Below are 13,688 nucleotides of genomic sequence, written 5' to 3'. Positions count from 1 at the left end.
TATACAAATTATGATTTCCACTGATGTGCAACAGTGAATTTCAAACTGTGCAAGCTCTCAAAACATGATGGTGTTGTTTACCCCGTGGGATGAAAATGATAAACAATTAATTCAGGCGACTGTTAATTCAAACAGATTTCTATTGATCCTGCAAGGGAAACTCAGTTGTCATAGCACCGTCACGGTGTGCTGATTATGTAACCAAACAACGTTCCACTCACATACTGTATGTGTCATAAACCCGAAGGTGGTGTGCCAAATATAATTTATTCCACCCATATTAAATACCTTTCTATATATCGCTCTCTCATCCTTCTGTCCCTCACTCCCTCTGTCTCCTCAGAGTACTTCAGCTATTCTAATGGAGAACATGGATCTTTATATGCTGAATCCCTGCAGCAACAAAATCTGGTGAGTCACACGTAGAGCACATGTACCAGCAGCACCCACCCCTCTGGGACGTGTTCTCTCTCTGATGCAAACATGCTTCTCACTCGCCCTGGGGGACTTTTTGTCAGGACAAGTCTATCAGGGTTCTTCGTCACATGGGGCCGGAAGTCCTTGAAGGCATTTGTATTTGCATGTTGTTTTTAACCGCGAAGAATGTGTTTGGATTTCAAGTGAAAATTAGGTAGCCGGTGAAGGACTGCGCTCCAGGCCAGTGTGATAACTGGATTGGGGCGCACTACACATGCCGAACCTTTGAATAATCACGTACCTGTTATACTCAACTTTAATTACTTGAACCACTGATATAAAAAAATGCAAACAAACTCGAAGGCCTTGAATAGTCTTGAAAGTGCTTGGAAATGTGTTGGAATTTGACTTTTTGAAAACTTGCGTAAGCAAACAAAACACATTTGTACAAAACTGTACATTAGTAAGTAGGTTTATAGCATGCCCTCCCCCCCAACATGAGCACTCCCACCCACCCATTCATGTCTCTCTCTGTCTTTGTCTCTCTCTAGGTTTGTCATAGAGCTCTGTGAGCCTATTCAAGTGAAGCAGCTGGACATTGCTAACTTTGAGCTCTTCTCATCCACACCTAAAGACTTCCTGGTGTCAATCAGTGACAGGTATAGTGACATGAATCACACGCACACGCGCACACACACACACACACACACACACACACACACACACACACACACACACACACACACACACACACACACACACACACACACACACACACACACACACACAGTGCCAGTGGTATAGGTGCGCTATATAGAAGAGACACATGGCTTGTCCTATTAGACCTGTTGTCTTGTGCTGGCTGCTGTGAGAGAATATATAACACACCTACACACTCCTAGTTTCAACCAGGTACCTCAACTGGCCTGTTTCTGTCTTTTTGACTCCCTCTCAATCTGTTATCAAACCCACACGCACGTTGTTGTGTCCTTCTCCTCCTCCACAGATATCCAACCAATAAGTGGGTGAAGCTGGGTACATTCCACGGCCGTGACGAGCGCACCGTCCAGAGCTTTCCTTTGGACGAGCAGCTCTATGCCAAATATGTGAAGGTAGCGCCTTGTTCCTCCATCTAACTGATCACTACATCCATGTTAGTAGGCTGTCTAATTCCTGCATACAGGAGAGCAAAAGAAAGTATTTTACACGATAGTTCAATTATTTATTTTTAGTCTTAGCATTTTAGCTTACATCTATAGCGATCATGAAACAATCATATCCTAAAGTTAGCCTACCTAGTCATTACTTATGGCCTATCAGTGTCTCTGTCTGCTGAGCAGTGTTAATGTTTTCAGCAAATTCAGATATAGTCTTAGTCTTTGTCTGTTGAACAACACACTATTTAGTCTTAGACTAGTCTTCTGAAATTCTTTAGTCGTAGTCTTATGACTAAATATCAAAAATCTTAGTCAACAAAATTAACACTGCTGCCAAGACCGTGCCCAGCGTTTGTTTGACAACAAAACCTGCCAAACCCAATACAACCAACCATTCATGCGGTTAATGGGATCTAAACATTAACGCGTCCCTCTGAAAAGTTATATGTTCTATTTCCAGGCGACAAGTGGCACAATGCTTCTCGTTATACCTAAAATACTAGTTTTATTACCAACCTTTTGGACAAATAAGCTAAAGTAGTACTTTACATTCAAGAAAAAAAGTAGATGTAAATGTGTATGAATGCGGTATGGGTATCAGCAGTGAGTATTTATTCACCATTATCGGCATCCGTGCACCGCTACTTGTTCCAGTATAAGGCCTAACACATCACATGCATTATAGTCCTCCAACACATTCTCACACCCACACATACTCTGGTCTCTACATAGCTCAGGGGACCCTCTCATGACTTCATGGTAAGTTATCCGAGTAATGTGCTGCCTTTCTAGTTTCCCTTTGCCAGGACACAGAAAGATGTTTTGTAAAGGCTGTGTCTCTGACAGATCTGCGTTTTGTGAGGATTAAGGATGGACAGCCATGCGGCCCATTCCTGGATCTTCGCACTTTGAAAATTGAAATGTCGCCCCCAAACAAAACGATATTAGGATAATTATTGTATTTGACTGTCCCCTCCTTCTCTCATTCGTCCTTTCGCTATTGCTTCAGCTAGGTGTTGAGATCTATGCTCGCTGTGTGTTTAAAGTGTAATATGTTAATAATCCCTTGGATGTTGTAATTGTGTTAGATGTGTATGTGGCCGTTGATTTGATTCTGTGTGTGATCTGTTACAACATGAAAAGAACCTGATTACATAAACTGTTGTCTCCTTTAAAGCCTCGGAGATTAACCACTGTTAGTCGCCTCTAAAGAACTAAAGCTACGCAAACCTGTTATGTCTTCTTGTTCTGATGTCTCATGTGTGTCCTCGACTTGTCCGTCTGTCCCTGCCCGTCCGTCTTTGTGTCTGTGTTTCTGTCTTTTTGTGCTTCTCTTTCAAACCTGACCACACATACTGCACAAGATTAGCCATTTTGTGTCATCCCGGATGATGATTCTCACCTCATAGCAAAACTTTGGCAAAATCTGCCATAGACTGTCTGCACATACAGATAATGGTTCATTCTTTTGCTTTGACACATGCAACCGATAAGATTGTTTGCAGTCATTTTTCAGATAAAAGTAGCAGTTTCTGTGCAAACTAAAAACCATGAAGTTTATTTTTTTATGTCTTGGGTTGTTCAGTATGACAGGTTCAAGGACAGACATCTAAAAGACAATCCATGCTGTCATAAACCTGATTTATACTTGGTTGCACGGCGGGGTCACTCACCGAAAATTGCACATCTACGAGCTGTGAGCTCACAATGTGCTGTGATATTCACAGGGAGTGGTAGTTAAAACATGTAATCAATATACAAGGTTAAAAGCAAGGGTTTAAACATAAAAAAGTGCTGCTTTTATCAGAAAAATGACTGCGGCATTTTTATCGGATTCATGTGTTAAAGCATGGAGAATTAATATCCGTTAATCCGTTAATTAAAATCAATTCAATTTTCAATTCAAAGGAGCTTTATTAAAAAATTCTCACGATAACTGATTAAAATCAGTTAATCAGTTATCGTGAGAAACGGCATGATCTCATCAGCTCCCATCCTCTTTTACCAAGTGGAGAGACTGGGTCCAAATTTCCCTCCTGTCTTGTTTTGTTTACTCGAGGTAAAGCTTTTCCCCGGCATACGTCGGCTGATCTAGGTCGTAGTCTACTTTCATCGCACAATTTGACTGGTACCCTTAATTCAACTCGCACAGTCTGACAAGGTGGATAATCACAATTTTACTGTCTCCACATGGCCTTAACCTTGCTGTGTCCAAGCACCTTGACTGATGGTAGTATCTTGCCTGTAAAGAATCTTAAAGGTGGCATAAGTGATACTTTTTGGTTAAAGCACTATATTCTGATTGTAATCGTTGCTATAGAGTGTTTGTTCTGTAACAGGAGTCTCCCTGTGTCTCCAGCTTTTTAATAAACCGAAAATACATTTTCAGGTAGGTGACAAAATGTCAGACAATCAGGAAAGATTACCCATTTATCAATATATTTTTGTTTATCTTCCAGACAGTTCCAATTTTGTCCTTTCCTTTCTTTGAGTCATCACTTATTTCACTGTATCCTGTTTGAGGTCTCTATCCTGGTTCGATCAAATTGATATCCCGTCTGTTTAATAAAGAGCTGGAGAGAACATGGAGACTCCTGTGACTGAACAAACACTCTATAGCAATGACTACTATCAGAATACAGAGATATTTAACACTTATTTTATTCAAAGAAAATCACTAACCCTACCTTTTAATGATAGTACGAATGGAGTCAGCAGTGTGTTATGAGTAAAAAGCTAAAAAGACAGCATTTGACAAACTGTGTGAGCACCTACTTTACTCGCTTGTGGCATGAATCAACCTTTTTTACTGATTCTCTCTCTCTCTCTCTCTGTTTCTCCCTCCCCTGTCCTCTTCTCACATCAGATGTTCATCAAGTACATAAAGGTTAGCGCCCTTCTCTCTCGGTCAGGGGGTTGTGATGTGTAATAAAAGTCACAAGTACACTTTTAACGGGCATAATGATGTAGTGGTTATTGAGCTTTGGGTGGCACAGCACACATACTGTAATGCATGTGGAAGAGTAATCCATTATAACACACACATACAGTACAAATATTGTCAAGGCTTGGCAATTTTCACGATAACTTAACCCACACGTTTGATGGACTGTGTTTTTGGAATGGGTGTATAACATGGATTAAAGTTCTCAGACACCACGACAGATCTCAGTCGTTTCGGATTCCATAGAAGTCGGCACGTCTTCTACGGAAGCTTGTTGCGCAGAGAAAGTAGTGTTTCTACCAGCTCTCAATGCGTCTGCAGACGCATTGAGAGCTGGTAGATAACACTGCTCTCAGTGATTATTAGATTAGAGCATTTAAAGTGGTCAAACTAACAAATTATGTTCACAAGCATCTTCCATAAAACCCTACTGGTCTCTGATATTTTACATATGGTTCGGTTAGTTGTTTAGGAAGCAGCGCTAGTGTTTCAGTCGTGGGATTTTATTTTTGCTTTAATCCATGGTGTATAACAGTGGTTCTCAACCTGTGGGTCGGGACCCCCGGGGGGGGTCCCCAAATTATATTGGGGGGTCCCCAGATGATTAACTTAATGTGTCATTGTTTTCTCACTCAACAGTAAACAAACCGACATAAGGTTTAAGTGTATAGAGGGTATCTGCACATTTCTAAAGTGACAATTTAAGGACTTTTTTAATACCTCTAAAATGACAAATTAAACATTGGCCAAATTGTCAAATATTAGAGGCATAAATTGTGAAAATACCATATTTTCACAATAGAACCGTATTATACAAAATGTGATGCCTCAACTCTGCTCGTCAGGGGGGGGGGGGGGGGGCCAGTTAAAATATGATTATTTTGGGGGTCGCAGCCTGAAAAGGTTGAGAACCACTGGTGTATAATAATAACAATAATGTATTATTGTTGGGACTGGTCGGTGTCTTGTACAACTGGGAATGATGCCCGTCTTGTCTTAACTGGTTGCTGTTGTCCCCCCCCCTTGCAGGTTGAGCTTCTCTCTCACTTTGGATCGGAGCACTTCTGTCCCCTCAGTCTCATCAGGTAAGATGGCCATGGGACCCATTGCTGTTTGTACACCTTTCGTTTTGGCCAACTCCTGTCATTATCAAGAAGTGTCATAGGATCTGGGATTGGCTTGGACTACTATGCAATAGCCGTGGTGTGACCTTGCGCTGTGTTTTGTGACAGTGCTCTGGCCATGACGTGTCTGGCAAATTATCTAAGTAGATTCTTCTACAGGCATCTTTCTTTCAAGGTAGGTCGGCAGTTATCCTGGGCCTAAAAATAGAGCGCAGAACTGAACCATTCCAAACAACAACACAACACTGCGTTTATTGGGTGACTAATGTCTCTGTCACACCAACACATTTCACAGTGGAGTCATTTGACTTTGATTTCACACTGGCTTAAGGATACACTTACTGTATGCACCATCCACTTTTACTTACTTGTCCCATTACTTTGTTATAGTACTTTGTCTCAGGATCTTTAAAAAGATCATAGTTCATACTGTACTGTATTGAAGGGTAATTCTTGGAACTGCTCTGTGTGTGTGTGTGTGTGTGTGTGTGTCTCGGGGGAGGAGTCATATAGAGTCTATAGGTTTTCCAGGAAACCTTTGTTGGCTCGGGAACCGAGCCATGCTTTACTTGGCCTGGGGACTTCTCTGCTCTCGTTCCCTTCTAGTGAAATGTCAAAACGAAAAAACAAAAAGAAAGATTAGCTCACTTTTACTCTCGTTCACTCTCTTTCTCTATCTGTTCATGTCTTAACTCTCAAATACTTGGAACGCGCCCGAGTCGCGTTAGATTTGAACCACTTTAACCATTATTTTATGCTTTAACTTTAGAAAAATAGCAGATATACAAGCTCACAGCGCGGCACCGAGTGCCGCGCTGCGAGCTTGTAGATCTGCTATTTTTGAAAAATCGTGAAAATGAGTGCAAGTCTTTGAATATCTTTGACCCGACTTCTAAATCCTTCCTCTAAAATCATGCTGTTCTCAAACCTTTTCATGTCAAGGACCCCCAAAATTATAGGTATTTGGCCGCGGACCCCCATCTCAAAATATGTTGTTCCTGGGACCACCCAGAAGCAAAAAAATTGAGTTAAAAAAATTTGCTTTTAAATAGATATATTCAAAGACTTGCAAATAAAATCATGATTTTTCAAAAATAGCAGATCTACAAGCTCGCAGCGTGGCACTCGGTGCCGCGCTGTGAGCTTGTATATCTGCTATTTTTCAATAGTTAAAGCAGTCAATAATCCTAGGCCTAAATGGGTTAATATTCTGCCTGTCTCTTTGTACATCTCCATCTATCTGGCTGTATGTCGTCTCTGGCGGGTGTATGTCCAAAACTGTTACTTTTCAGGATTCAAAAGTAGCTATAGTAAAGTAGCAGATCTACAAGCTTGAAACCCGCCGCTTCGCGGCGCGTTTTAAGCTCACAGATCTGCTACTTTTGATGCTTTTGTACGACACTGCAGTAGTGTGATCAAGTGGGGCGTTAATTTAGGAAAAAAAACACAAAAGGTTCAAATATGGATCTGTGCGATTCTCGCCAAAGAGTTGTGGCGGCCTGGAGTACAGTTGTCTAAAGCACTGCTATAGATTAGTATACTGTATGTCTGTGATATCATTTTACATGATTACACATATGGGAGCATTTCGGCTCACAGTCACTCCTATTCATCCCCTGCAGCTCTCTGCCGGTTTTGGGGCTGGAACGTAGCCAGCCAGCTTTGGCTGGAATGTGCCTCATATGGAAAGCATATGCCGCGCAGAGCATTTAGGGTTTCTAGGTCAACTCAAAGACAAAAAGAGACTAAAACTAGATCTAAAACTGTAGCTGCTGTTGCAACACAGGGCTTCGTGCTAACTGAGTGCCGCGCTGCGTGCTTGTAGATCTGCTATTTTTGAAAACCCTATGTTTCTGTCAGTCTGGTGCTCAAACCTTTTCATGTGAAGGACCCCCAAAATGATACGTATTTGGCCACAGACCCCCCCCCCCCATCTCAAAATATTTAGTTCCAGGGATGCCCCCAGAAGCAAATTTTGAGTTACAAATGTTCGCCTGAAAAGTACATGTATTCAAAGATTTTCACACATTTTCATCACTTCTCAAAAATAACAGATCTACAAGCTTGCAGCGCGCTCTGAGCTTTTATATCTGCTATTTTTCAATATCTAAAGTATAAAATAATTAAGGCCCCTCCACCTTGGGCCCTAGTAACTGAGTCCCACTACCCCCCCTTCCCCCCCCTGTGACGCCCCTGTTTGTCCTGGCTATCAGAGCTGGCTGTTTGTTTTCACGGCGTGGCTGTGAAGGCTAGATGTCTAAGAGGGTTGGTGTGTTTGTGTGTAGCTGGAGCTAACGTTGACTGATCAGCAGTAACATTTTTGTGCACATTGCCAGTCGGCCAAAGAATGCATGCATGCATGCAGTGGGGGCTGGGATTTGGCTGATACCTTGGCCCAGTTATTTTTTTTACCTTTTTTATTTAAGCCTTATTGGATTTAAAACGGTATTTGTCCAGACTAGAGTGTCATGGCCATAACAGGGAGCAGCACATTAAAACATGATTGCAGACAAAACATGAAACAATTTACAGAGATTCAAAGTAAAAAAAAAAGGAAGAAAATAATAGTCCAAGGGCCGCAAGCTAAAAACTACGTTTAGACAATGATTTAACACTGTACATGACTAGTCTAAAAATAAAGGAAACACACAGAAACAGACAAGTTTCCATCTATGAGGCCAAAACTTAACAAACAAGATTGTCATGGAACAATTAAGTTTCTTTAGGAACAAACAAAATAGAAACAAGACAAAAAAAAGTGTCTGTTAGGGGTTCTGAAGAGAAACTCAAAAGATGACATCAGAAATTATTTCTCCACACTGAAAGTAGAAGAATATGTTTTTATTAGTATGACCATGACGGGCCGCATAGACATGCCGCAGGGGCCGCTTGCGCCGAATTAGGATAACTAAAAAAGGTTATCCTAAAATAGATCTAGGGTTCCCACGGTCATGAAATTCCTGGAAATATTTTGAAATTAGAAAAATATTCTTCCAGTACTGGAAAAGTTTTGGAATTGATCAAGGGTCCTGGAAGGTCCTGGAAAAAATAGCTATGCGTTGTCTTTGGTTATTGATTTTGTTAATACCTCTGAAATGACAAATTACACATTGGCCAAATTGTCAAATATTAGAGGCAGAAATTGTGAAAATAGCCGATCTACATGTACACAACGCCTCGCAACGCGAGGCGTTGTGAGCATGTAGATCAGCTATTTTCACAATAGAACCGTGTTATACAAAATTCCTCAACTCTTAGTGCTCGTCATGGTGCCGGGGTCCCCAGTTCAAATATGATTATTTCGGGGGCCACGGCCTGAAAAGGTTGAGAACCACTGGCATACACTACCTGTCTTTGGGCATTGCGCATAGGAGTAAGCGACCTGTTATTGAGCTGAATTATTGTTATATAGTCCTGGAAATTGGGTTAAATATTCTGGAAAAGTTTTGTAAAAGTTTGGGAAATTAATTGGTAAAAATGTGTGGGAACCCTGAACAATGACAGCCCGACGTATCTGCCTCTGTGACTAAAGGGGGGAGGGGGAGCATAGGTTAAGGAAGCTGTAAAAAGCCTCAAAGGGAGGTCACAGTTCAGAATGTGGATGTGCATCTGAACTATGGTGTTCCTTTCACGCTAGATAAGACCTGCTGAACGCTGACATGCAGAGGAATGTGGAATGGAGAGCCTTGAGCTTCTATCTCAGTGGGCCGGGTCTTATTTACCTTAAGATAGCAATAGAGTACACAGTGTAATGTATTTGTCTCATTAACATGTCCTCTCCCACACAGTAAAATCCCAGTGTTAATTTAGCTATACCGGAGTTCGAACCCAGGTCTCCTGCACGAGAGACCACATTTCCACTAGGGATGGGACGATAAACGATATAAAAAAAACACGATAATCGTATCGTGGTGGAGTTTTAATTTATTGTGAATGTTCTGTCATGCACTGGGATCGATTCGCCTTTTATTTTCCGAGCTGCATATCCGATACCATTTATACCCTACCCTCTATTGGTAAAACGTACTTATGATATACGTACTTGATACAGCCTTTTTTTACTCTCTACCAAATCTCTTTGCCAAAAAATAGCCGTTCTACAAGCTCACAACGCGTCGCAACAAATGTTCCGCCCCGGATTATGGATATTGGGGATATTTTGATTATAGCGATAATATCGTAAATCGCGATTTCTTTGGTCACAATAATCGTGATATGACATTTTCATCTCTAATTTCCACCGACTCTTACAGTAAGGCATCCCCGCCCTGTCAGGGAGATATTACACTATCAACCAGCAGGTATCCTACCTGACACCAGGGTCAGCTTTTCTCAAGCTACATATTGAAGCTTTATCTCCAAGCGAGATAAATTAACACAATTAACCAAATTAAATTCGTTGTAAAGGGAGTACTAAGGTTGTGTGTCTTTGTGCACAGCCAGCCACACATGCAGGTCTTTTCAATATAGATTCTTTTTACTTTTACAGCTCTTCTGTATGCTATGGAGCCTGAATAACGGTGAATGCATGTTTTAATCTGTGCAGGGTGTTTGGCACCAGTATGGTGGAGGAGTACGAGGAGATCGCAGACTCCCAGTACCCTTCAGAGAGACTGGAGTACCTGGACGAAGACTTTGGTAAGACCCTGTTTTGTCTGCACCAAAACTAAGGAATGTATAAATAATCTATAAATAATCTGATGAAAATATAGTTTCACGAGGGCAACATACTGTAAGCAGTCTTGAAAACCAAGCCAGGAGAGTGCTGGATTTGTCAAGCACCGTTCAATGAAGACACCCAGTCTTCCACTCCCGATCCCGACGACTTTTGCTGCGTCATTTCCTGTCAAACTACTGTAATCTATCAATAAAGGCAAAAAGCCAAAACAATATCTTAAAAAAAAGAAACCCCTTAAATCCACAACAGGCCTTACGGCATTTTGGTGCTTGAATGTGCATGTTGTGCTGCATACATACTGCCATGGTCTAACTAGCGGCTTTGTTCTCTTCCCTCCGTAGACTACCCACCTGGTTACCAGCTACCTGAGGACAAGGCCGCTAAGAACCTGCTCGGCTCCGCCACCAGTACGTACAGTACACACGCTCCCTTTTCTACAGTAAAGACACTTGGGTGTGAGTGAACAACACCACATCAAAGCAATTGTTTTCACTGACACAGGTGTGTCACATTGCATCACACGCGGTTACTTTATCTATTCAGTGTATAAGCCAGAGTCAGGACAGTTATTTGCTTGGAGGCATAAACTGCTAAATCGTTCCCTCAGTTTGTTTTCCCCCCACATGGCATTACACGTGTACACATACGTGCACGCACACAAGGGTTCCTGTGTTTCTTCCAGATTTGGAAAGGGGAGGGAAGTTACGGTGAAAAGCTTGCAGTGTGATTGGCTTAGAAACCTTGTCGCACACACATTGAGGTGTACACACACACACACACACACACACACACACACACACACACACACACCTTCACGGGGGTCAAACATAACTTTTGGTCTGCTGTAGAACGTAAGCAGAGCTGCAGAGACAGACAGGGTTTTCTTCAGCGTGGCTGGGAGAAAGGGGGCGGGGCAGTAAAAGCTGCAATCAGGGGAAAGGCAAGTTCCTAAAAGAATAAATGAAAAGTAAGGGAAAGAAGGCAGGGGGGAGGGAATTTGAGTTTGAAGAGTAATCCTCAACCTGGTTAATTTCAAAGACCCCCAATCCCCGTTTGATATGAGTTTTATCTCTACACTGTAACATCCTTAGTGTTGGTTGAACTCTGAGAGTGTACAAATGGAATCCATTTGTACGCTCTCATAGTTACAGACCCACAAGGGTCCATTTGGTTCCCAACTATCAACCATTTAGCCGAGGACCCCCCTGGCAGCTCCTCACAGAACCCTGGAGAACCACCTTGAGAACCACGGCTGCAGAATGCTGTTCTTGTGCAAGTTGATGCCCGCCCGCCGGCTTTCCACGAACCGCTGGCTTGCAAAATACTTAAACAAATGTGTGTGGTTTTTGTTTTGTTTTCTTTGTCTTCCTGCAGATGCTATCTTGAACATGGTCAACAACATTGCTGCCAATGTGCTGGGGGGCAAGCCAGAGCTGGAGGGTGGAGAACACAGAGAAGGTAGTCATACTCGTACTCATCTTCTCCTGCAGACGTTTACCTTTACCTTGCTCCATCCACTGAGCCTTTCTTCCCTGAATTTTACTCTCTCCAGACCAAAACGCTCCAGGTTATCACCTGATAGTAAAAATGCCTGCTTGGTTGACAGTCAAACCGTTAAATGCGGTCTTAGCTCACATGATGGCTGATGGCAGCACTTGGACTAACGCTACAATTTACACACCTAAACCTCCTCCACGCAAATTGTATCGGGGACCCTTTCAATTTCCTTTTGACCAATTCAAATGAATACTGGGTCCCCGGACCCACTACATTGAAAACGTAACAACTTCACTGCACCCGATTTGTTGTGTTGCTTGTTTCAATGATGTACCACCAGTAGCAGCCTTCCTGGAAAATCGTGTGCCTCGGGAGATATTGGCTAGAAATCCTGTTAAATCGTGTCAACATTTTTCGTTCAACTCAGACTACAGTAAGTTATCTTGGCATATGGAACTACTTGAACTCCTTATAGCCAAAAGACTCCCCTCAACCCAGTTTACTGTATAGTATAGTAGGTTTGTGTAATGTGGAACATGAACATTTCCGGAAATTGAACGTGCGCACGCACGTCGCACGCACAAACTTTTATACTTTTCTACTTGTCTCCTCATCATGCTCCTCAGAAGGTACTTTACAACGGTGTACTGTTTTCAGACGTTCAACCTGCAATTGCGGAATAAAAAATGCAGCGCACTGTGTGCACGCTCAAAAATAACGTCATGTTGTTTTACTGTGCGTACATACAATAAGTCTTTGATCCTATAGGAAACTCTAGAGGCTACTTTGTATGAGGGAAGACTCTCACTGGTGCTTCTCAAAAGGACAAACACGCCGAGGCATTCAGTCTCATTGTCAGCACGTAGCTCTCCCCACCCTGCCGTCGGAAACTGTCAAACGCAAATAACTGGTTCACCCACGTTGAACAATGATTCACTTGTTTATTTATAATCCACCAGCATTGACTCAGACAGCTTTGATACAGATAGATATATAAATATAGATACAATGTAAAGATTTATGCCTCAGATTTGTCCTGTTGATTTTGGTTAAGCCTGATTTATACATAGATGTGTGTCGTGTCTTGCACCGAAAATACCGGCCCTACAAGCTCACAGCGCGTTGTGCTTGAGCTTGTAGATCGGCTAAATCAGGCATTGAGGTCCACCTCCCTTTCGTGGTGGGTAACTAACCATACTCCCCTCCTCCATTTGCCCACAGCATGTTCAATCCTCTCCCAGCGTATTGAAACCACAGCTTGTTTAAATTAGCTCGGTTCTAAAACTGGGTCATTTTCTTTTTTTCTTTTTTTTTCGTTCTCCCCTCAAGTGTGAGCATATGTACAGTATATGGTGTGTATGCTTTAAAGTGTGCGTTTGGGTGTGTGTGTACATGTGCACATACAGTATATTCTTGTGTATTATCATTGGCTCTTGAATGCACGAGTGTGTGTGTGTGTGTGTGTGTGTGTGTGTGTGTCTGTCTGTGTGTAAAAGGTCCAGATGTTTATTTGTCTGCCGACAGGAGGTCTCCATCAGATTTCCGCAGAACAATGTCTTTCTTTGTTGCGCTCCATGGCAGAGGAGCTGGGTGGTTACGCAGACCTACGGAGGTTCATGACGCAGAGCTTGCTCTTCTCTGCCCGTTCACCCCGAAGGGGAGTAGAGGCAAAAGTGTCGCTCTTGGCCCCCGATTTAGTGGAAGACCACCGTTAATAACTCAGAATTACACCTGTGTTGGTTGAAGGGAATTTCACATGGGTTTGAAAGAAAGTTTATAAACGTTGCTTCCCTAAACTATGTCTATCTACGGCGAGAAAGAGCTGTAGAGAAGGAAGAGAGAAGTAGACTTAAATTGGACTAAACCGGTTA

At 42.3% G+C, this 13,688-nt stretch overlaps 1 protein-coding gene across 4 annotated transcripts in view; it reads left to right on the top strand.

Moving 5' to 3' along the window:
- Nucleotides 1-13,688, top strand: part of suco (SUN domain containing ossification factor) — a 64,212-nt gene that overhangs the window by 36,095 nt on the left and 14,429 nt on the right. For 3 of the 4 annotated variants that reach the window (XM_080732928.1, XM_080732926.1, XM_080732925.1), the window contains 8 exons: nt 344-411; nt 969-1,076; nt 1,424-1,529; nt 4,441-4,461; nt 5,548-5,603; nt 10,189-10,280; nt 10,662-10,775; nt 11,695-11,778. In XM_080732928.1, coding sequence (XP_080589054.1) covers nt 344-411; nt 969-1,076; nt 1,424-1,529; nt 4,441-4,461; nt 5,548-5,603; nt 10,189-10,280; nt 10,662-10,775; nt 11,695-11,778 — 649 coding nt within the window. The remainder of the gene's footprint in view (nt 1-343; nt 412-968; nt 1,077-1,423; nt 1,530-4,440; nt 4,462-5,547; nt 5,604-10,188; nt 10,281-10,661; nt 10,776-11,694; nt 11,779-13,688) is intronic. The other variant, XM_080732927.1, reaches the window with a different exon arrangement.

This window comes from Nannobrachium achirus (genome assembly GCF_963921795.1).
Source record: "Nannobrachium achirus genome assembly, chromosome: 1".
Lineage (NCBI taxonomy): Eukaryota > Metazoa > Chordata > Actinopteri > Myctophiformes > Myctophidae > Nannobrachium > Nannobrachium achirus.
The sequence above is the reverse complement of the archived record's forward strand: the minus strand, read 5'-3'. Positions and strand labels throughout refer to the sequence as shown.